The sequence below is a fragment of the Sander vitreus genome, chromosome 7 (assembly GCF_031162955.1).
Source record: "Sander vitreus isolate 19-12246 chromosome 7, sanVit1, whole genome shotgun sequence".
In the NCBI taxonomy this organism is placed as follows: Eukaryota; Metazoa; Chordata; class Actinopteri; order Perciformes; family Percidae; genus Sander; species Sander vitreus.
The window spans coordinates 18,138,553-18,161,180 of record NC_135861.1 but is presented as its reverse complement, the minus strand read 5'-3'; the positions used below and the strand labels follow the sequence as shown (position 1 = coordinate 18,161,180).

The following is a 22,628-nucleotide window of genomic DNA, read 5'->3' as shown; positions in this document are numbered from 1 at the left end:
ATTAATCAAATCCTGTATTTCTTCTGTTAAATTATTATTTTTATTTGTATGACAACCATAGAATAGTACTTCCAGAACAAACCTTAGTTCAATTGCAATGCATTTTTGGAACCAAAGTCACTGTAAAAGTTACAGAAACGTCTTCAACAGGGAGGTGGTTTACAGTGGCGGAAGAAGTATTCAAATCATTTACTTAAGTAAAAGTTATAACACCACAATATAACATTTTCCAGCATTCCTGCAATCAAAATCTTACATAAGTAAAAGTATAAAATTATAATTAACAAATTGTACTGAAAGTATCAAAAGTAAAAGTATTTATTATGCAGCAGAATGGCCCATGTCAGAGTTATATTATCATTTATATTATAGTAAAGCGTTATTTTTGCAGCATAAACATGTCAGGTCAAGTTGGAGCTACTTTTACCAACGTTATACCATCCTGTAGTTTAAGCAAACATTGCATCAACTGATAATGTATTTTCTTTGAAAATTCTTAAATTACTGAAAAGTAACTACAACAATAGCTGATTTAAGTCAGGCTATGCATGCCTGCAGGGAATAAATGTAAATAGATGCAATATTTTTTTTTTTACAAGTAGAACAGGTTTGTGTGTGTGGGTGTGTGAGGATGTGGCTGCATGTGTCAGGTTGGGTGTTGCTCGCATTGCCCCTGTTGATGGGAGACTTCTCAGATTAGTCCAGTCATATGATGCTCATTTAATTTAATCTGGAGGAAGCAGATGTTTATGAGCAGCACACAGTCATCCCTCACAATTAGTTCAAGGCCTCCCTTCCTCCTCCCTTTGATATTGTGTTCCCTCCACTTGTTGATATGTTGTCTGAGCATGCACTTCTTTAGTGTATAAAGAATGAAGGTAAAATGTGAGTGTGACTCCTTCTATTAAAGGCATCAGAAGAGCAGACTAAAAAAAATGACACTTAATATTTTTTTCTTTGTTGAGCATAGTCAGCTTTGAAGCCAGTCAACTTTCATGCTTTCTCTCTGTCATTTTTATTCTCAGCTCACATACCCACCACCACCCACACACAGTGGAGCATACAAGTGTTGGCAATGGCAGTAAAATGTATGAAGACCTTCCACTGACTGACTACATTTATCCCCAAACCCAGAGCAGCTCTTTGTAGAAGAGAGGACCAGCAAAATGTCCTCCCTGTCCCCACTGTCCATGCAGGTCATTAAGTTCACATGTGGTGACATCGGTACAAGGAGCAGGCTATGCCTTTACAGTAATTATCATTTCATCATCATTGTTCCAATGAGGAAAATGGGAAACTGTTTGAACATTTGTGGGGAAGTGTGATCCCATTCTACAAAAGAAATGGAACTGTTTAGTCCATGGGCAAATTACTTGGTTTGAGCAGATTTTGTAACCCAAAACACTGGAGACCTGATTAAGGACATGCAACAAAGCTCCCCAGCTGGACTTGACACAGTTAGTGGTCGCTGTGTTAATAATTGAGGTAATCCTTAAAAAAGTGGCGCCGATAAAACAGTTGGGGTTTTTTCTAGGGCTGTCCTCAATTAATGAAATTGTTAATCGTCTAACACTCATACAATTTTGTCAACTAATTAATTAGTTGATTTAATCGACAAATCTGAACATTCAGTTTCCCAAAAAAGAATCATGCAAAAGCATCACTTTAGATCTTGTGTTTTCCAGAGATGTGCTCATAAGTTTCTTGAAAATAAGTCATTCAGCATGAAAAAAAGCATAATAAATGACTAATTGACTGAAGAAATCTTAGTTGACGAAGACCGGAACGACCGACTGTTTTTTTCTGAGCACTATTTAGCTATAGTGAAAAGCTATAACACTCTGGTCCAAAAGTAAATAAAAATGGAAACCACAATTCCTTTTTTTTTGCAATGAATTCATGACCACAGTGATTATGATCGGCCTAGCTCCAGATTACAGATGGCAGCTAGTGGCTATACCAGACTTCTCTGACCTTTTGTCTTTGTCATCAAGCTTCTTTAGATACTGGAGTGCTTTGGTTCCTTCCACTTTGGTTGACTTAATCATGCCTGCAGGTGAGAAATATTTTTTGAAAAGAGAATAACTTTTGGTCCCTGGTAACTCTTATTCAGCACCTCGGACAGCAACCCCCAGGGGCAGAGAGTCCCTGCAACTAAAAAAGAAAATGATGCTAAGCAAACTTGTATGGAACAACTGAAGGAGACAACTATTAACTAATGGATAAGAAAATATGTTGTGGTCAGTTTGTTAATTGATACTTTGCCAACCTACAATATCTGCTTGTGAGGAGTCATTACACTCTTTTTTTAATAAATACATGTCTCCTATTTTCTTACTTTTTCATGTGTTATAATGATAAAATCTAGGGACACTTGTCACTTTTAGGGCTCAAAACAATAGTTGTAAAGGCTAAATGGCACAGTGCATCTGTTCGGTTTCAGATTTGGGAGGCAAGGATTACTCTCTCTCTCTCTCTCTCTCTCTCTCTCTCTCTCCTGTGTGATTATGTCTGATAACATCTGTCACAGGACCGGTGATGTTGTGTACTGTATTTGCCCTTTTGACATTCACCATATTAGCCCTTTAAATATTACATGGGGCTACTGTGTGTGTGTGGTAGCATTGTGTGTCCCCCATTATGTCATGTTCATTATTTCTTGAGATTATAGTACTTGTTTTTAAATGTCGTGTAGTATACACGACATTTTTGGTATTATTTTACTTGAACAACACATTTAATTCTATCACATCGACCTGTTCGACCTCTCTCCTCTCTTTCCCCGCCCTCCTTGCTCCACTTCACTAACGCGTACTGTTCCACCGCCACTTAAGCATCAGTTATAGCCTACTAAAGATTCGAGATGTCATTCCAACCACCATTTCTTTGTGCATAACTAAGAAACTAACAACGGCAGAATTAAGTACATTATTAAATTTCCAGATGCATTTTACCATGGCACACCCGTTTCTTGGACGAAGATTTAACAAAGGGTACTGCTGTTTTTTTTAAGAATGTCCTGGAAAAGAATTCGGCTTATATGAGTAGCCTATTTGAAAATGTCCTATCTGTGGGCAATTGACCTTGTTTGAAAAGGAGACTGTGTGTGTGTGTGTGTGTGTGTGTGTGTGTGTGTGTGTGTGTGTGTGTGTGTGTGTGTGTGTGTGTGTGTGTCTACAAGACGGAGAGAGGGACAGAGGGAGGCGGGCACGCCCAAACGATAGTGTTGAATGACGCCCGTCTGTTGCTTCCCGTTTATATCTGCGTCCTGCGATTGGCGGAGGACAGGGTCTGGGTACCTTTCCCTGTCGTCCCTGTTGTGGGCGGGTGGATGCCCTGCTTATAAACCCAAATATTTCCTCGTGGGCGGGAACAGCAACAGTAGTGAAGCTCAGGGAGAGAGAGAGCGAGAGAGAGAGAAAGAGACAGAGACAGAGACGGAGGAGAAGAGGCTGTGGTGGCGGCTGTGGTTGACCGGGGTTCGCGGAGGGGGCGAGGTGGCCGCCCCTGAATGCCTCTTCAACCGCGCATGGACGACCACCTCAGCCTCCTGCAATCACCCCCGCTGAGCGCAACCAAAACCCGGAGCGACAACCTGGTGAATCACGGATACACCGAGACAGAAGAAGCCGACGTGATGACGGTTGTGGCGTGTGACAACATGCTGGAAGAGTCGGCAGCTCTCCCGGGCCACCACTCCCTGGACCGATATGAACCGGACCAAGAATGCTGCGAGAGGGTCGTCATCAACATTTCAGGGTTACGCTTCGAGACCCAGCTCAAAACTCTCTCCCAATTTCCAGAGACGCTCCTGGGGGACCCAAAGAAGAGGATGAGGTACTTTGATCCTCTCAGGAACGAGTACTTTTTCGATCGAAACCGACCCAGCTTTGATGCTATTCTGTATTACTACCAGTCTGGCGGGCGCATCAGACGACCCGTAAATGTGCCCATTGACATTTTCTCTGAGGAGATCCGATTCTATGAGCTGGGTGAGGAGGCTATGGAGAAGTTCAGGGAGGATGAGGGCTTCATAAAAGAGGAGGAGCGGCCGTTGCCAGATAATGAATTTCAAAGACAGGTGTGGCTGCTTTTTGAATACCCAGAGAGCTCGGGTCCCGCACGGGGCATAGCGATAGTATCTGTCCTGGTCATTCTCATCTCCATTGTCATCTTCTGCTTAGAGACATTGCCGGAGTTCAGGGACGACAACAGGGATCCGATCACCATTGAACCTGTGATTAATGGCACGCTCCCGTATTTCACCAGCCCCTTCTCTGACCCGTTCTTTGTGGTGGAGACGTTGTGTATCGTCTGGTTCTCCTTCGAGCTGCTGGTGCGCTTCTTTGCATGCCCGAGTAAAGCCACGTTCTCCAAAAACATTATGAACATTATTGACATTGTGGCCATCATTCCCTATTTCATCACCTTGGGTACAGAGCTGGCCGAGAGGCAGGGAAACGGACAGCAGGCCATGTCATTAGCCATTCTGCGCGTAATTAGGCTTGTTCGGGTATTTCGTATCTTCAAACTCTCGCGTCACTCCAAAGGGCTTCAGATTTTAGGACAGACTCTGAAGGCCAGTATGCGTGAGCTGGGCCTGCTTATCTTCTTTTTGTTCATCGGTGTCATACTTTTCTCCAGTGCTGTCTACTTTGCTGAGGCAGATGACCCTGATTCGGGTTTCACCAGCATCCCGGACGCATTCTGGTGGGCTGTTGTCACCATGACCACCGTGGGCTATGGGGACATGCACCCCGTGACAATAGGGGGAAAGATTGTGGGGTCTTTGTGCGCCATCGCTGGTGTGCTGACCATTGCCCTGCCTGTGCCTGTCATCGTCTCCAATTTCAACTACTTCTATCACAGAGAGACGGAGGGCGAGGAGCAGGCACAGTACCTGCACGTGGGCAGCTGTCAGCCTCTAGCAGACACAGAGGAGCTGAGGAACACTCACTCCTCTTCCTCAATCAGCAAGAGCGAGTATATGGTGATAGAGGAGCACGGAATCAACAGCGCTTTCAAACAGCAGCCCAACTTCCCCACCACCACGCAAAACAACTCGCAGAATTGCGTGAATATAAATAAAAAGATTTTCACTGACGTGTAGCCAATTTTGGAGTCATAATCCTGAACACAGAAAGGGGCGGTGTGTAAACAGCTGCTTCTGTCGTTGCGCTGCAGCGTGTGGAAGCAAATCAGATGAAGAAAAAAAGCAAGCCCTGTCTGTTCAGAGACGCTGCTTTGTGCTCCATTCAAAGAATCCGGATTTTTCATTTGGGTGATCTGAATTCATAATTCTATATGTTTTCCTTTCGCGCTTGGAGAGAAAAAGCTCTTAAAGTAGCTAATAGGATTACTATTCTTCTCTGACTAAGGGAATTGACCAATTGTACATTGTGCAATAGTCAAAATATTATCACAACAGGTAGTATTATAAGCTTTATAACTGTGAAAGTACAACTGTATGCTACTTGATGAAGCACTCACATTGTATTAACATGCGTTATGAGTCGTGATTCGTCAGTCATAGCCTATGTAGCCTATACTATTCAGAGTCATTTAAATGTGTGTGTGTTTAAACACATGTAGGCTAATGTCTGAAAAACACAGTTCTGCATATATTATCTCAATTAGACCGTTCTGTGATATGCCTTTATTGTGCGTTAAAGTCTAGTCCAAATGCTGCTGTCTTTAAACTAATCCCCTATAATTCCTTAATATGAATTGTCCCAGTAGGCAATTTAATGAGTAAACGTCACCATATAAACCCAGGGGCCCGCCGACTGTCAGTGTCTCATTATCGGTGCAAGACACACGTTTAAGCGGAGAAACATGCAAACAAAAGCGATCAAATATGGAACGTGCTTCTCTTTGGATGCCTCAAATATAGCCAGTCGCCATGGTGACGGTCGTTTCTTCGGTAACCCCAGTCACCGTTGCCATGGCATCCTTGTTTCCACAGTAACCCCCCCCAGATGGATTAGAAGCTATATTGAAGATTATCATCTAAAAAGCGTGTCTTCACTCTCTAATAAGACTATTTTGTATTTTGCCTAAAATACAAGCCCAAACAAAATCATGGCAGCGACACTATCGCCAGTCATCAAGCTCACTTAGTGACTTTAGCATTGACACAAAAACAAATTAGAGTAAGAAGGTCCGTTTACAAATTGCCACCATGGACTGCCTCCAAAAAAAATGAACCAGGTACAACTCAGAGAGGTGTCCAGCTGAGGGATGCGGAAGGAGAGGCAGCGCGTGAGGAATTATGAATGGGCTGGGAGCACATCATTGTGTCTGGCTGTCCAGAGTGCGCTACTGCGTGCCCTCAGCAGAGGCTGCTGTTCTCCCACTGATAAAACTGGTAAGTTCTGAGGACAGTCATGCCCCTGTCTCTTTATGAACTATCTCTTTACCTCTAGCCATGAAACCAATGTGTTTGTTTTTTACTGTTTGTGTTTTATAGACAGGTCAGTTCAGTCTAGACAATGGAACCTTATTGAAATTACATCTCTATTAATACTTGCAGCTCAAAACTGTTCCTTACCATTCTTACCGAGTTTTATTGTTAATATCACAACATAATGTAAGTGAGAGGTGATTGTTTTTGTTTTTTTGCCATAGTTCTTATTAATGCCTAACAATATACTGATGTCTCACGAGTTGCAGGTCATTTAGACCTTCAGCCAGAGTGTGAAGGTTTTCCTATTTAGTTAAGTAGGGTTGATGCTCCTGCAGTCCAGGTTGTCTTTAACCTTCAGCTGACTTTGTCTATTAAATGGGCACAAAACAGCATACCCACCCAGCCTGTCTCACTGCTGCCCCCTCGTGGCCAATATGTCCTGCCAACAGAACAGGTGGCTCACCTGCTTTGTGTCTTATTTTGCCATTGATAGCAAAGAGACACAGAGGCCAAACAGCCATGAGATACCAGACTGCAAGAGCAAAGAGAGCTGCTGGTTTGACACCAGTATTGTTAAATACATTCCGTGCTGTTGGAGATTGTTTTCCTGTGTGGGGGTGGGGCTATTATGTATTTTGTTTGCTAAAAACAGCAAATTATTACTTTCATTCTTATAACAATTGGTTTATATTGCAGAATCAGTGTGTGAATTTGGATTTTAAGACTTATTGGAAATAATTTTGGCTACAGTATAAGCCCATACCTTTCCTTTATTTTCTGTATCACATTCTTGTCTTCGAAAGTGCTGCACTGCTACCCGTGCAGATTTATGTCTAGATTTATGTCCACTGTCCTCCCTGTCTGTGATTACTCTAACTCAAACGGAGACGAGGGTGAGAGGGAAATACAATTTTAAAAAGGCAGGATGGGTAATATATCAAGCAGCCATGTTCTGCATATATTTAGTGTGACTGTGTGTGCACTTACATGTGTGCTTGTGTGTGTGGTTGTACTAATACTATGTATACCTCTCCAGTCATGGTTGAGTGATAATTAGGGCAGTCTCATCAGCTGGCTTACCCTAAAGGCAAAGTGGGAGGTCCCACAGAATGAATGACCTCTTCATTGATTATTCCTTTCCGTTTTGACCCCTGACCTTGACTTCATATATTTTCAGTGAAGACCTCCATATTGGTCATCAGTTAAATGCCCTGCTCGTTTCTCAGTTCACATAAAAACTCCAGTAAGGAGAAACACTGCTCTATTGATCAGTAATATTTATTTTTTAACTGGATTGGTCAGTCTGGAATCTATTCTCACGGGCAGGATGGATTGTTAGAGACAAAAACACGGACATAATAAAGTACTGTACCATGCACGCTCGTCTTTCCAATTCTTATTCTGTCCACCTCTGCTAATGTGCATCTCCGCAGCTCGCTCGGGTGTTTCTGTCACAGACACTAATTACCTGTCCTTACCCCCACTCCTCTTTATTTAAGTTTACTACAATGTAGACATTTAGTTGATGCTGTTATACAGGGTAAATTGCAGTAAGTGAGCAGTTAGGATGCACATCGGCTTCATTCAAAGATGGATTAATGAGAAATTTGGTGGGGACAGTTTTAGAGAAATGTTTCCCTTTTTGTTACAGGACTGTCTCTCTTATCACAAAGTTTCATTTTCCTCTCTTCCTCATCTCCTCTCCTTCTCAACTGACAGTGTTTACAGAGTTTTGCACGAGTGGTAATGAGACAGCAGGGAGAAGAGGAGCAGCCTTTCGTTTTGAATAAGACCACCGAGCTGTGTGATGGGTCTGGCTACGCTGTGTGGCTAAACAATTTTGCTTTTCCTCCTCCTCTCTCTCTCTCTCTCTCTCTCTCTCTCTCTCTCTCTCTCTCTCAGGTGAAAGTTGTTCCAATTGTCTGCACAGACCTCCTGACGACCCCAATTATACTGCCTCCCATAGGTAAACAGACTCCATTTGATAAGAAGAGTAAATATGACATTTGTGAACTTCAACTAACATTCACTGATAATGACTTGGAAAATTTATTTTAGAGCTGTATAGATTACCAATTAACCTACAGTGACCCTTTTTTCTTTTTAGGGGCGCAAGAACTCTGGTCTTCCCGTTGGGTCAGATTGGCCAAAGTTAAGAATTGAGACAGAACTCTCACTGGATCATTTTTTCTTCCCTAACCCTCCTCCTGCTGACTGGTGTCCTTTAACCTGGACTATGTGCCTACTGTACCAGTTCTCCCCCTCCAATGGAACACCATTCAATCCAAAATGCAACAAAATGCAATCGCAAGAATGACAACAAACAGATGTATAACATATTCCAAGTACAGTTTTGTAGTTGCAGTTGCCTTTATGATTGCTTCTCTTCTGGAGTTAAGACATTGTGAGTGGAACCATCACAGGATCAAAAGTGATTCCGGCAGTAGCAGAATTCAGCTGGAACTGTTATGGACTCTGACATTTCTCCATACTGCTTTCAACTTCAAATGGACAGATTCAGGAAACAGCCAGCAATTTTGCAAAGCACATTTAATTCCTGGACTTTACACAGATTTCTACATTCTGTATCCATATTGCTGGGAAATGATATTAAAACTGGCAAAAACTAAGGCCAACCCTGATTTGCTGATATGAAACTGTGATACAAATCAAAGACTGTTAGCCATACGCCTTTGGTTATCTCTGTGTGCTCTGTATTGCTAATATGTGAAACACCTACGTACGTGTGCTGGTTGCAGCCTTTCCCCTGACTAGGGTTGGGTATCGTTTGGGTTTTTTCCGATACCGGTGCTAAAACGATACTTTTAAAACGGTGCTGGTGCCTGAACCAGTGCCTGAATCGAAATATATATATAATAAATATTTATAATGTATATAATATAAAATATTAAAAAAGTAGCACAGAACGACAGGTGGCGACATTAAAGAACGGCTTGTTTATTGCTAAGGCCATATTGTCAAAATTAAATGATTCATTAATAATGTAATGACAATAACTTATAACAATGACTTATTTCACCAGTAAATTGCTGTTAAACGACAAAAACAAGCACCAGATGGGAAAAAGGTATTTTACAATAACTTAAAATGCACCACAAGGCTGGCGAGGTTCAAGTAAACTTGAGTGTCTGTGTTGTTTTTCCGACAACAGCTGCTGCAGTCAGACTGTTACATCCCGGTGTTGGAATCCTCTACAGGGAAATACAGTCACACTTAACACTGTTTAACGTTAGTTGTCAGCATTTTAACCATTGTGTTTAATCCAGCTACTAGCTAACGGTAACGTAGCGCCCCGTGCAGCGATGCTTCTGAAAAAAAAAAGAAGTCCTTTTTCCTTATTCGGTCTCGTTACTACCGTTTACGTCGGAACCGGTGCCCTATTGGCACTGCATTTCGGTACCCAACCCTACCCCTGACCTACAAATGGAGACAATACAGCAGGTATGCACGTACACACAAACACAGACACGCACACACAATGTAAACAGTGCCTGGCTCTCTTTTATACCAGAGTGCACTGGTTTGTTTTTGGGATGGGGCAGAATAATGTCAGGGGAAGGCTGTGTATGCCAGTATTTGTGTTATTCTGTGCTGTCTTAAACATGACCCATATAAAGAAATTATGAGTTGTACTGTCTTTATTTGAGAGGAGCAGCAGTCTGTTTTCACTTAATTACTGAGAGAATGGTACTCATTTATGTCAGACAATATCTCAGTCTAATTATAGACCTTATTACCTATTATGTGTGCGTACAGTATGTTTTGATTGTGTCATGAATAGAGACATTTGAAACAACGGTGTGAATGTTTCTGTACAGTTAATCAACTTCTATCATTCACTCCGATATTGTGTTGTTTAAAATTAGCAACCTATTCAATTTGTATTTCATTATCTAATATAAAAATGTGATTCTGTGAATGATAAAAAAGTGACATTTTTGATGGTGTAATCGTTCAATGCTGCTCTAATTTCATTAATTAATGGGGGCATTAAAATCTAAAAATATGCTGTTGACACACATGAAATGGCACTGTTTAATAATTTTTCCTATGCAGAGCCAACCACAGTGACAGTCTTTAGGTAGTGAACAACAGCGTTTGGCTTGCAGCCCTTTAGACGGCTGGTTACAGAAAAACAGACTTGTACAACAGAAGCCTCCATGTGGCTGTGCTGAACAGACAGAACAGGCAACCCCTCTGTAACAGGGTGACTGGGCCAATCCTTTATGTGAGTATACTGCGTCTATTTGTAAACATCAATGCAATAGAAGGATAAGACACTATTCTGTCTGACAGATTTAAGAACTGTAACATCACCAGGGATTTATATGTGGCTTGGAAAAGAGATGGTGATTCCCTATTTTAAGAGAACATTTATTTCCACACATTTGGCTGCTCCCTGAACTGCACGGCTTAGCCTTAATGAGAACTGAACTGTGTATGAGTCCAGTGGAAAACTTCATATAATCTCTGTGCCACAGGAGGTAAATATTAACATTCTAACAGAGGTTTACAGCCATCATGCTGTCATCCTGTGTATGAGCAAGTGTGCTTTATTGCGCCTGTGAGCCCACCAGCTCGCAAATAACTGAATAGCCTCGAGCCATCTCTCGAGGCTATTGTGTATCCACTTTCCTTTCTTTTACCTTTGCATTTTGAAAATGTGATAGTTCTAGACTAAATACTTCCAATGTATATTAGTACAGCACAATTATGGACAATTATTATCCCCTTTAAAGTCTTTCTATTTCTGGCTCATTTTCTTTCTCTGGTTTTCTTACTAAAAATGTTAGTGAAAGATACATCTGCCTTTGAGATCATAGAAATACCTATGATGTCATCAAAGCTCACCACCAGCCATGGCACTAGACTAGGAAATCTCCATAGCAACAAGGGAGGGTTGTCGGCGAGATGAAGAGAAAGGCCATATAGAACAGATTAAGCTCTCAATGGCCCTCATTTATGAAACGTGCGTACGACCAAAAACAGGCGTAGGACCGGCGTATGCCGATTCCTACGCAAAGCAAGGGATTTATCAATTTGAACGATAAAATCTCCTCACGTCTGGTCTGAACTCGTGCACGCAAGTTTTAGATCCAGCACGGGGGGGGACGACGACGACGTCACATAAAAGACACTGCATAAACTCCGCTACTGTGTGTTTATTATAATATAATATAATTATATTATAATATAGGTAAACCATGTAGGCCTAAGAGATTGCAATATAAGCCTGTATATTAATATTAGGACTATAGCATACATATGTCAAGGATGTAGGCTATAAATTAAATATACTTCAGCTGGAGTCCGATTTACCACGGCAACACTGTTGACTGCACCAGTGATCTCTTTCCATTCCGCATTCTTTCTACAGACTTTAATAACAGCTTTCAGGCTGCCAAATCTACAAACGTAAGTGCAAGTGAACCTGAGACATCAGGCTGTCGCTTCTCATTACGAAATTACGATCGTTTCCAGCCGCTGCATTTATCAATGTACGACCATTCTTACGCTCTGATTGGTGTGATACGAACGTTTAATGAATCACACGTGAAGCCTGTCTTAAGAGGATTTCTGAGCTCATATCTGTGCTGGTTTCTACGTTAGGTTGATAAATGAGGGCCATCAGGTGCATCGAAGGGATCCTCTTAAGTTGTCTGTAATAGTATCATCAGCGTTTATGTGGACATGGGTTCTGAGAAGGGTGAGAGTTGGCAGAGTGTCATTTTGTGGATCTGTGTGTGTGTGTTAAGAGGTACTGTATATGAATGTGAGTCTCTGGCAGAGGATCATTGTTTTGCCCCATAGGCAGATTGGGTCTAAACGTGCAGGGACTCCATTTGGACAGTTAAAACAATACCAACATAACCCATTCATGCGCCAACATCAGACTGTATGCACACAAAGAACTTACAGGATTACAGGGCTGAATGCCAACAACGGCTATGATTAAAGGATATTCCAACATCTTTAGGAAGATGGAATGACTTTAAACCTCAAAGTCTCACATTGCCAGACCTATCTCCACAGCGCTGTGGAGTAAAGTCTGGCTACATCCCACATACATTCTGGGATTGGAGAAAAAAAAAAAACGCTCTGGGTTGGTTGCATTTCTTTAAACCAATCACAATCGTCTTGGACGGCACTAAGCTTCGTATGCAGCGACGGTGGCTCTGCACAATGGTCTCGGGAAGGAACTTGTTTTGCACCTTGCTAAAGAAAACGTCACATACAATATTAAATGAAGTTAACTGTTAACACAATACAATACATGAGCTATTTGCATTAGCTGAATACATGGTTAAATGTAATTTGCTCTTACCAGTGTATCGCCGTTTGTACTTCATCCAAAGCAATCCCCAAAATCGGTCCCAAAACGTCCCATTTAGATAGTAAATGCATAAACATGAGTGTAAACATATTCCTTGTAAATCTTTACAATCATTCCCCGAAAGAACCAAGCAGGCCTGCCTTGTTGCACATATTACCTTTTAAGTTGATATGGCAAACAGTTGCCTATCTACACATCCAGGAAGGAGCAACAATTTTATTATTTGTCGTGTTTGTCTCATGCACGGCAATATTCACTCTCTTTTATGTCTGTTTTTGGTCTCTACCAACTGCTTAGAAAAATATCAGTCTCTTTAGCTGCTAAATGCTCCACTTTGTTCACCAGCTGTTTGCTAATTGTGACTGTCTGCCATTAGTGCTGAGCTGAGCCGAAAACAACGCTGTGTGAACCAAAACAGTAAAGCCAAGGGAATCTGCATATTCTGGTGCGGGACCACTTTCACATCATCACATTTTTTTATACATTGTTATTTCATGTATTTTTATTGTTAAAATATTGATTATAGTGGCCGGGTAGGATCAGTGGGTAGAGCAAGCGCACATATACTGAGAGGTTTATGCCTCGATGCAAAGGTCCAGGGTTTGATTCTGACCTGTGACGATTTCCTGCATGTCATCCCTCTCTCTCTCTCTCTCTCTCTCTCTCTCTCTCTCTCTCTCCCCTTTCTCACCTAGCTATCCTGTCAAAATTAAAAGTGGAAAAGCCCCTCCCCCAAAATATATATATATATATATATATTGATTATAGCTGCTTTAAAGGTATATGCATTGATAGCACTGAGTGTGATTATGTACACATACAAAAACATTCAAAGCATTATCATATTCATACCCAGATGTTAAGACACATTAGATTTGTTTTCTAGCTGTTGGTAGGGGTGATCTGCTGCCAGTCATCTCAGTTTTTGCTGTCAAAACAGACAGATGGCGAAAAGGGTGATAGTGTGAAACAGAGAGAGAGAGAGAGAGAGAGAGAGAGAGAGAGAGAGAGAGAGATGCTGCTGTGCTCTACTGGATGACTCATCACTCTGTCACTGTGACCTTTATTGGCTATCCTCTCCACCTCTATTGTTCTGTCCCTACCTTTCATTTTCATTTTCTGCACACTTCTAAATACATTTCCTGCTGACTATGCTCATCTGCTTACTTGCTGTTCTACCAATCCTCTACTTTGTGACTTTCTCTTCCTCCTGACATTATTCCAACCTTTTCCTCCCGTGCACCCTCTGGTCCCTTCACCATCATTGCTCTGGGGTCAAGTGCTGCCTTTCTTGAGGGATGTATGCTGGATCTGACACAGTGTAAGCACAAGTCCCTGTCACATAAGAAAGAGACACACACACACACACACACACTACAGACAGAAAAGTAACTGACTATGGCTCTTATACATAAACTGTTGATTTGATTGAACTGACTAGACAGGCAGCACTTAACTGCTTGCAGTGTGGGAAGAAAACATTTGTTGGGGGAAAATTCCATACTGTCACTTCACATTCAATGAACGTTTCTGCCAAGCCTCATTGTAAAAGAGATCTCGGTGTATGGGACACATATTCAGCTGTGCATACCTACTCATGCAGAAATCATGAATATCCTCCCAAGTTTACTCTCTTAGCTAAGCCACACCTCCAGATCAGACCAGCTCATTGATCTTTCTTTGTTTTCAAAGGCTTTGAGAACAACAGAAAGTGAAACCACATCCAGAATCAATAGTTGAGTACTCAACTCCAAAGGTGAGGACATGTCTCACCATGAAAGCAGTGGCCATCATCAGCCTGGCTGCTCTCAACTGGCAGGTAGAGAACTTCCAAGGTCAATCTCTAAACATAGGGGGATCCCAGTCATAGAGGAGAATGCCTGTTGAAGAAATAGTGAGAAATAGAAGGATTTCCATGTGTTCACATTAATATAAAAGGTTAGGTGGCATGTGGAGATGTCATTCAGTAATTCAGGAATAGTGACAGAGACAAAGGAGCCAAGTTAAAGTTTATGGGGGCTATAAAAAAGCATGGAGTCACTTTGTCTAATTGTGTGTGTCAGTGTGTAAACGTGTTCTGGTGGTGAGTGCATGGACATGCCAATACAGTAGTTTATTACATCTGTGTATGCGTTGTAGGGCTGGGATGATATGCTTTTGTCCCAATTCGATTCTTTCACGATACATGGGTGCCAATTCGATTTGTATTGCGATTTTCATTTATTGCGATTCTAGAAGTATTGAGTATTATGGTTTTCTTTTCCTTCTTTAACAACAACATAATTCAATTAATACACTTCTAGAGACAATATATCATAATACATTTCTAAAAACTAATTGTTTTCTAAAAAGAAACCACATCACATATCAGTCAGTCAGTCTGTCTGAGTCATTTGTAAAGAAGTACATAATATGTATTTTCTGCATTTTCTGCTCTGTTTTGCTGGAAACGGATTTGATGTAGTCGCCGTCAGCGTTACTGTATCAACAAAACATATTCAGGTGAATCATTGGTAAAAAAAAAAAATCAATTCTTGGGAAAATAATCAATTGTAAAAATCGTTGCTAAAAAATTACGATACATACGATTTTCAATTTTTTTTCCCCAACCCCTATTGCATTGTAAGTGAGTGATCACCTGCTGCAGCACCAGCAGAGGACATCCAGGACACAGCTCCTCCCCTGCAGTCTGCTGTCATAAGTTAGAACGCCTTCCTCTGTCTCTCTCTCTCACTTCCACATGTTCTGCTGCATAGAAAAGGGTGGAGATTTTAGGTGTGCAGGTCTGCTGAATCACACAATGACACACAAATATGCTGATCATCTCACAATATATCTCAGCGCTATTTGTGTGGGACTGCATGGAAAGGGCTGAATATATAACGGATCAAAAACTCATTTATTCTCTGAGTAAATTAATTGAATGTGCTTATATCATGGGAATAATGGGTTCTGTGCACACTCTTTCCTGTTGTCATAACCGTCATTATTTCATTCACATTTCTGTATAGACATTTTGGGGCTCCACCTCAGCCAGGGCCCCTGTCCAGCCACTACGGTGCACCAGCTGGCATGAGAGGAAACATTCACAAATTGCCAAATAAAACGGGGGGTCATTTGGAAAGCATTCTTAAGTTTCTCTACAAGGTTCCATCTGGTCTGCTCGAGCTAAACACAAAACAGAATCAATTGTCCCATTCTGCTGAGACTTGGCACAACCTGAAAGTGAGAGGGAACTGGAGACAGAATAGAGGATCTAAAATGGTTGGAGGATTAATGGCCCTCAAAACTCTGGTTTAACTGTTATAATATAAGTAATATAAAAACTTTGTATTTTCACTAATACTAAACATTTTCAAAGTCTAATACTAAGGACCCCAAACAACCCCATTTATACTTAATATATATATGAATGGAATCTGTCACTCCTTTTATTATTTTTGTGATACTTCTATTTGGTAAACAGGAAGCATGTTGTTATGGATTCAGTTAGTTATGCTGTGGGCTACGACCTGAGCCCCGTTTTTCTTACCCTATATATTTGTTTACATTCTGGCAAATTGCAAGCATTAAAAGTATGCCATTTTAACTGTTAGCCATTCCTGTTTGCAGTCTACCGATGGCCGTACAGTTAACTATCACTGGATTACTTTTATACTGAAGAAAATGTAATGATTCTCAGGCAGGTTCTGGAGTTGTAAGGAGTGTATTTTTCTATGATTTCTAACTGGATTTATTTAGTATAACCATACCATCAGAAAGCGTAAGTCACACTTAATCTAAATATATGTGTTTAATGTTCAGTTCAGATTTGATTGAGTTAAAACTCAGAGAAGGAGTAGTCCAATGTTTTTACGCAAATTGTGGCCCCAACATCTTTATTGTGTGAGGTGTGGGTTTTTAATATGTTCTGGCTAATTACAACTCTCCCTGGACTAACATTTCTTTTAAATGGTTCACATATATTTTCTCTGTAGTATCTGAAAAACATTCAATGCCAGTGTGTTTTTTATTGTTTTGTTGTCTTTTTTCCCCCTAAGATCTGGGTGGCAGCTAAAGATATGGTTCAAGCTAAATTGTGGGTCAATTATAATATGGTTAAGGTATCATTAATTTATGGTAAGGTATGGTTACTAAAACAAGTATGTTAAGGTTAAAGAAAGGATTGTGGTTAGGATTATGAACACTGAATTCTAACCTGAAATGTGAAGTGAACTAGTGTATGCCAATTGCAAATTTAAAGTAGTTGCAAGAATAAAATGAAACATTACAGTCATCAGAGGATATGACTCACCTTTCGCCAACCCCAACAAACTCAATCCCATATCCCATACTCTATGTGCCCTCTTCCCCATCCCGCTAGTTTAACTGTGTTATAGATGATTGCTGTGAATGTGGTGGTGGATAATGAATCATTACACTACTGACACCCAGCACTGGATATTGGTGATTGGGCTCTTAGCTTCCCTCCATTTAGAATTGGATCCTTTTCATTTACATTTACAGACGATGAGGATTTTAGAGTTCCCTGCCATTAATCAGCATCCTTATGTAAAAGTGTCAATATCTCCTCACTGAGACCTTCAGCCGTCAGCTCTGTGCAGAGTGGGCTACTGCCGCAGTCCCCTTGGTACCATGTCATCATCTTAATCAGTATATTGACAATTTGATTGGAGAAGGATTGCATATTATGTTCAACCTGTCCTTGAGCAATAGAGAACGCCAGAGCAAGAAGAACACATGGGGGGACCATGTGGAATTCCTTTAGGGTGCTGTGGAGTCTCTTTTTCTTTCATGTGCGTGTGATTCTTACTCTCTGCCTGAAGACATATCTGGGTTTCTCACCTGGCCCACTTTCAAGCGGTGGTGTCTGCAGGAAAACGTATACGACACTAGTTTTTTGACTGTATAATTGTTAGACTTGAATTTCATCTACTTTGTGGTTGCATTAAGAGCATCAGTCCTCTGTATGAGTGAGTGTGTGCCTGCAGTAATTAGTGGACTGATCATACAGCCTGCAGGTCTGTAAATGATCAGAGCATAATCAGTGACACAACAAACTGTACAGGAGCCTGCCTCCTGTATTCTGATTAAGGACCTCATAGGTAGCACAAACATTTTAACCAGAGTTCAACTTGTGGATATTGCTATCAAAATATTTGAGCGTACTGTGTTTTCCTGCAAACCAATGTAACAAAGCACACAGACAAACATGCACACATATAGATTATCTGGCATAGGGTGAGTGCCAGCAGCCATTCAAACTTGTGCACCCAGTCAAACTGAGCAGTAAGCTACAGGAAAATGATGATGCAATTACTCATTTAGGTTGCTAGAATAGTTCACAGTTGTTGGTTCTGTTCAAACAATAATCACAGACATGGACAGGTACTGCAGCTGCTGGCTCATTATCGCTACTATATATTTTTATTTATTAAAGGAAACTTCTATTGTTTGCATTATTTATATTCATGTTCTTTCTATCTTTGTGCCTGACCAGATTTGCGATGTGGGCATGTATGTATGTATGTTGTCAAGTAAGTTGTAGATAGGCCTACATCAGAGACATGAAGTAAGCTGCGATGTCAAAAACATTTCAGCAAAATCTAGAACCTCATCTTATTGTCAGTTTCTACCTTTACATGTTGTTTTATGCTTTGTTCTCTCCTGAGACGCGCACGTTTTTGGTGAAAACCGTTTCCACCCTGTGGTGGGCGATGCTTCTCCTTTAATGTGGAGCAGTGAGGGAGCGGGATTGTCGGGAAGGGGGAGCGCAGAGGGATGGGGAGAGGCGCGCAAGGAGCTTAGTATGCGCTGCGATGCCAGACTGCAGCCCACGCATCTCAACTATGGTGAATTATGGTGAAATATGAGAGACGTGGGAAGAGCCGGCAGCTCAAAAACAGTTTTGTCGTGATGAGATGACACCTTCGCTGGACAGATAAGTCAAATAAGGGATGAAGGAAAGATATGAAAGAATGGACTCAAGACCCCAAGACACCTTTTAAGAGGAGACAAACTGGATAAAAAATACATGCGTCTGTGCACCAAGAGAACCAGGGTGAATTCCGGCATGCCATATTCTAAAATGATGCTGTAGTCCGACGGATGCTATGCTGCATTGTTTAGTGCATGGGCTCTGTTGTGGCTGTCCATGATCCACACAGAAGGGCTGCAAATGGTTTGAGCATGTCTGGCACCTGCCAATCCAAACTAACACGCGCTTGCCAATCAACTGCAACACTGTCATTTCATGTTTAAACATCCCAGTGCATGAACTTGGCTGCTTTGCCTTTGTCTCAAATCTATGAAAAAAATAACGTGCATCATTGGTGTATTCATAATGGGTATCCCCAATCAGAAAAAAAAGATGGTGGGGTTTACGCGGAGATAAATTAATATAATAACATGTTTACGAGCACAGCAAAAACCTCCATGCGTAGTATGGACCTGTTTGGAGATCAAACAGGTGATATCGCTTAAGATGAAATCTGCCGAAGCAGGGGTGCCAACGACTAGAAATACCGACAGCAGCGCCTCCCCGCTCCCTTCCCCAAGTCTCTGCAAATATCGTGCTAGAGGATTACCTTTGCTGCTGTTGCAAGCGGCGACGTATTGTTATGAAGTGGGGGTGCCATATTTTGCTGATGCCAAGCATTTTAAGATGTGCTCACTTTATTCTCACCACAACAAAGCCCCCACCACCACCACCATATTCAACCTGTAGCCTACTGTAGTTGCATCAAAGCATGTATCTGCTGGTCACTAAGGCGAGGGAGGTAACTCCTGCATTCTCACGCCTTGTCCCCTCTTTCACGTACACCTCCAAGAGCCGGAGCTTTGGGTGATATATGGCTGGCAGAGAGGAGCTGCTTTAACCGTGGGAGCTGACTTTTGACCGAATACTGAACACGCTTTGCCCGTTACGCATTACCACCAGAGGACACACTGTATACAAGCCTTACAAGCACTAGTGCACATAGGTAGGACGTTTTGATTTTTATTCAGACGTTGTTGCTTTAACTACCAAATTACACATCTGTGGTTGTGTCTTTGAAGAAAGATAGTGTGGTCAGTATCTAATAGGCCTACTGTAGGCTACATCTTCATACATGGCTTTAGTGCAGTGGCCTTTGCAGTTAGTATCCTAATATAGTAAACTGTTCAAACAGATCTGCAGTAATGCAGTGGGCTATGTCAACTATTGGCTATGAGAAATATGCTTAAATACATTTTACTGATAAACTATTACTTTGATCAGAGACTTGAGTTTTTCTCAGCTGTGGGAGGGAATGTTGGTCACCTTACACATAAAGAGAGAGGAAATTCATCTCAGAGATTGTATGGAGCACTCAGCATATAATCAGATTTGTTGGTTGTAATTGCACCCTGTGAGAGCTGATACAGTATTACTGGCTGGCATATTGATCCTGCAGTGTACTCATATGAGGGAGAAGTCATAACCTAATACACATAGACACGATGGAGCCAATGTGCTCAAATGGTTCTGCCCCCACCCCCTGCTTGTTATTTTCAACTGCCCTTCTCTTGCCTGTTTGTAGGAAGGCCTTGAAATAACATAGCATTTCTGGGAATTAATATTTTAGTTGGGGAAAGATGTTATAATTTACAAAATGAATGGTTCAGAAATATATACCAGTGGATACAAGTTTTTGAATATGCATGCTCCAAATCTAAATTAATAAATCAATTGAAAAGCATGAGTTTTCTCACTCATTGCATTCGAAACACATGGTTATCACATTAATATTGCAGTCTTTCTCTGCTTTCTGTTCTGTCCTGTAGGTCTTCGCAGGCGGATCTGCCTGAACCCACGAGTGTGTGGAGCCTTTATCTCCTCGTGGCCCATCGTGGCCCCACCCTGTCTGAAACCTGCAGGTCCCATCTTCCTCCAGCATGACGGTTGCTACCAGCGACCCTGCGGATGAAGCCGCAGCACATCCGGGTCAGCCTCAGGACCAGTACGACCCAGAGCTGGACCATGAGTGCTGCGAGAGGGTCGTCATCAACATATCAGGCTTGCGCTTTGAGACACAGCTCAAGACCCTCTCCCAGTTTCCAGAGACGCTGCTGGGGGATCCCAAGAAAAGGATGAGGTATTTTGATCCTCTCCGGAATGAGTACTTTTTTGATCGAAATCGACCAAGTTTTGATGCTATTCTGTATTATTACCAATCAGGAGGGAGGCTGCGCCGGCCTGTTAATGTGACCCTGGACATTTTTTCTGAGGAGATCCGGTTTTATGAATTGGGTGAGGAGGCTATGGAAATCTTTAGGGAGGATGAAGGTTTCATAAAGGAAGAGGAGCGGCCTCTGCCAGAGAATGAGTTTCAGAGACAAGTATGGTTGCTGTTTGAGTATCCAGAAAGCTCAGGTCCTGCGCGTATCATTGCCATCATCTCTGTCATGGTGATTCTTATCTCTATTGTCAGCTTCTGTCTGGAGACATTGCCAATTTTCCGAAATGAGGATGAGGAGACGTACAATTTTCCATTCCCGTCAATGTCCAATGCCACCTCTACCTATGACAGCTCGGCGTATTTTAAAGACCCTTTCTTCATCGTGGAGACTCTCTGTATCATCTGGTTTTCTTTTGAGTTCCTAGTTAGGTTCTTTGCCTGTCCCAGTAAAGCCGGATTTTTTGGCAACATCATGAACATCATTGATATTGTGGCAATCATCCCCTACTTCATCACCCTGGGAACAGAGCTAGCAGAGAGGCCAGAGGACGGCCAGGCAGGCCAGCAGGCTATGTCTTTGGCTATTCTCCGTGTTATTCGTCTAGTCAGGGTGTTTCGTATCTTTAAACTCTCACGTCACTCCAAGGGGCTCCAGATCTTAGGCCAGACTCTGAAGGCTAGTATGCGTGAGTTGGGCCTTCTCATCTTCTTCCTGTTCATCGGCGTGATCCTCTTCTCCAGTGCTGTCTACTTCGCAGAAGCAGACGAGCCACAATCCCAGTTCAGCAGCATCCCTGAGGCCTTTTGGTGGGCCGTGGTTTCCATGACCACCGTGGGCTATGGAGACATGGTCCCAACAACCATTGGAGGAAAGATTGTGGGGTCTCTCTGCGCCATTGCCGGTGTGCTGACTATTGCCCTGCCTGTGCCTGTCATTGTGTCAAACTTCAACTACTTCTACCACCGAGAGACAGAGGGCGAGGAACAGGCACAATATCTGAATGTCCCAAGTGTGCCTAAAGTGAGCTCAGCTGACGATCTGAAAAAGAGCGGTCGGAGCGGCAGTGGGTCCACTCTCAGTAAATCTGACTATGTGGAGATCCAGGAGGCTGTGAACCACAGCACTGAGGACTTCAGACCAGAGGGCATGAAAACAGGAAACTGCACCCTGTCCAACACTAACTATGTCAACATCACTAAGATGCGTACAGATGTATAATGTAAGCTACTGTATATGGTTAACTTCAGCTGGGGTCTGTAACGGGAGGATGAAGGTGTGACTCCATGTATTGACCAACGTATGGTGCCCAGTATGAGAGTCCAGAGCAGATGAGTGGGATTACCTTGGAGAAAAGATCAGTCGAGAGGACCTCATGTTCAAGCACATTCTATGAAGCTATCAGCACATATCATAGAATTGCCACCCGTCTTATTTAGGACATTGTCAGTGTCTGCATGGAGATTTTTTTTTTTTGTCTCATCCACGTATGTGACAGTAGTCATCTTGCTCGCAACAGTAGCCAAATAGTAGCCTAACCAGTAATAACTAATATTAACAGCATAAAAGGACCACTAGTTTCCACCTTCTTGCTCAAACTGCCGCTGGGAGAAGATGCACGATAACAATTTAGATCAGCCTAACATTTATTATTAAATGTAACTTAAC

The 22,628-nt window shown here is 42.0% G+C and overlaps 2 protein-coding genes across 2 annotated transcripts; both read left to right on the top strand.

The window, feature by feature from the left end:
* The first annotated feature begins 3,319 nt into the window (after nt 1-3,319).
* On the top strand, nt 3,320-10,045 carry LOC144520960 (potassium voltage-gated channel subfamily A member 3). The gene is made up of 3 exons (XM_078255095.1): nt 3,320-6,367; nt 8,309-8,372; nt 8,514-10,045. The coding sequence occupies exon 1, from the start codon at nt 3,512-3,514 to the stop codon at nt 5,108-5,110; it is 1,599 nt and encodes a 532-aa protein (XP_078111221.1). The 5' UTR covers nt 3,320-3,511; the 3' UTR covers nt 5,111-6,367; nt 8,309-8,372; nt 8,514-10,045.
* Nucleotides 10,046-20,678: 10,633 nt separating this feature from the next.
* Nucleotides 20,679-22,181, top strand: kcna2b (potassium voltage-gated channel, shaker-related subfamily, member 2b). The gene has a single exon (XM_078253971.1). The coding sequence runs from the start codon at nt 20,679-20,681 to the stop codon at nt 22,179-22,181; it is 1,503 nt and encodes a 500-aa protein (XP_078110097.1).
* Nucleotides 22,182-22,628: the final 447 nt, after the last annotated feature.

Bases quoted from the DNA above. Each gene is read 5' to 3' on its own strand.
- LOC144520960 (XM_078255095.1), top strand. From the start codon at position 3,512: ATGCCTCTTCAACCGCGCATGGACGACCACCTCAGCCTCCTGCAATCA.
- kcna2b (XM_078253971.1), top strand. From the start codon at position 20,679: ATGACGGTTGCTACCAGCGACCCTGCGGATGAAGCCGCAGCACATCCG.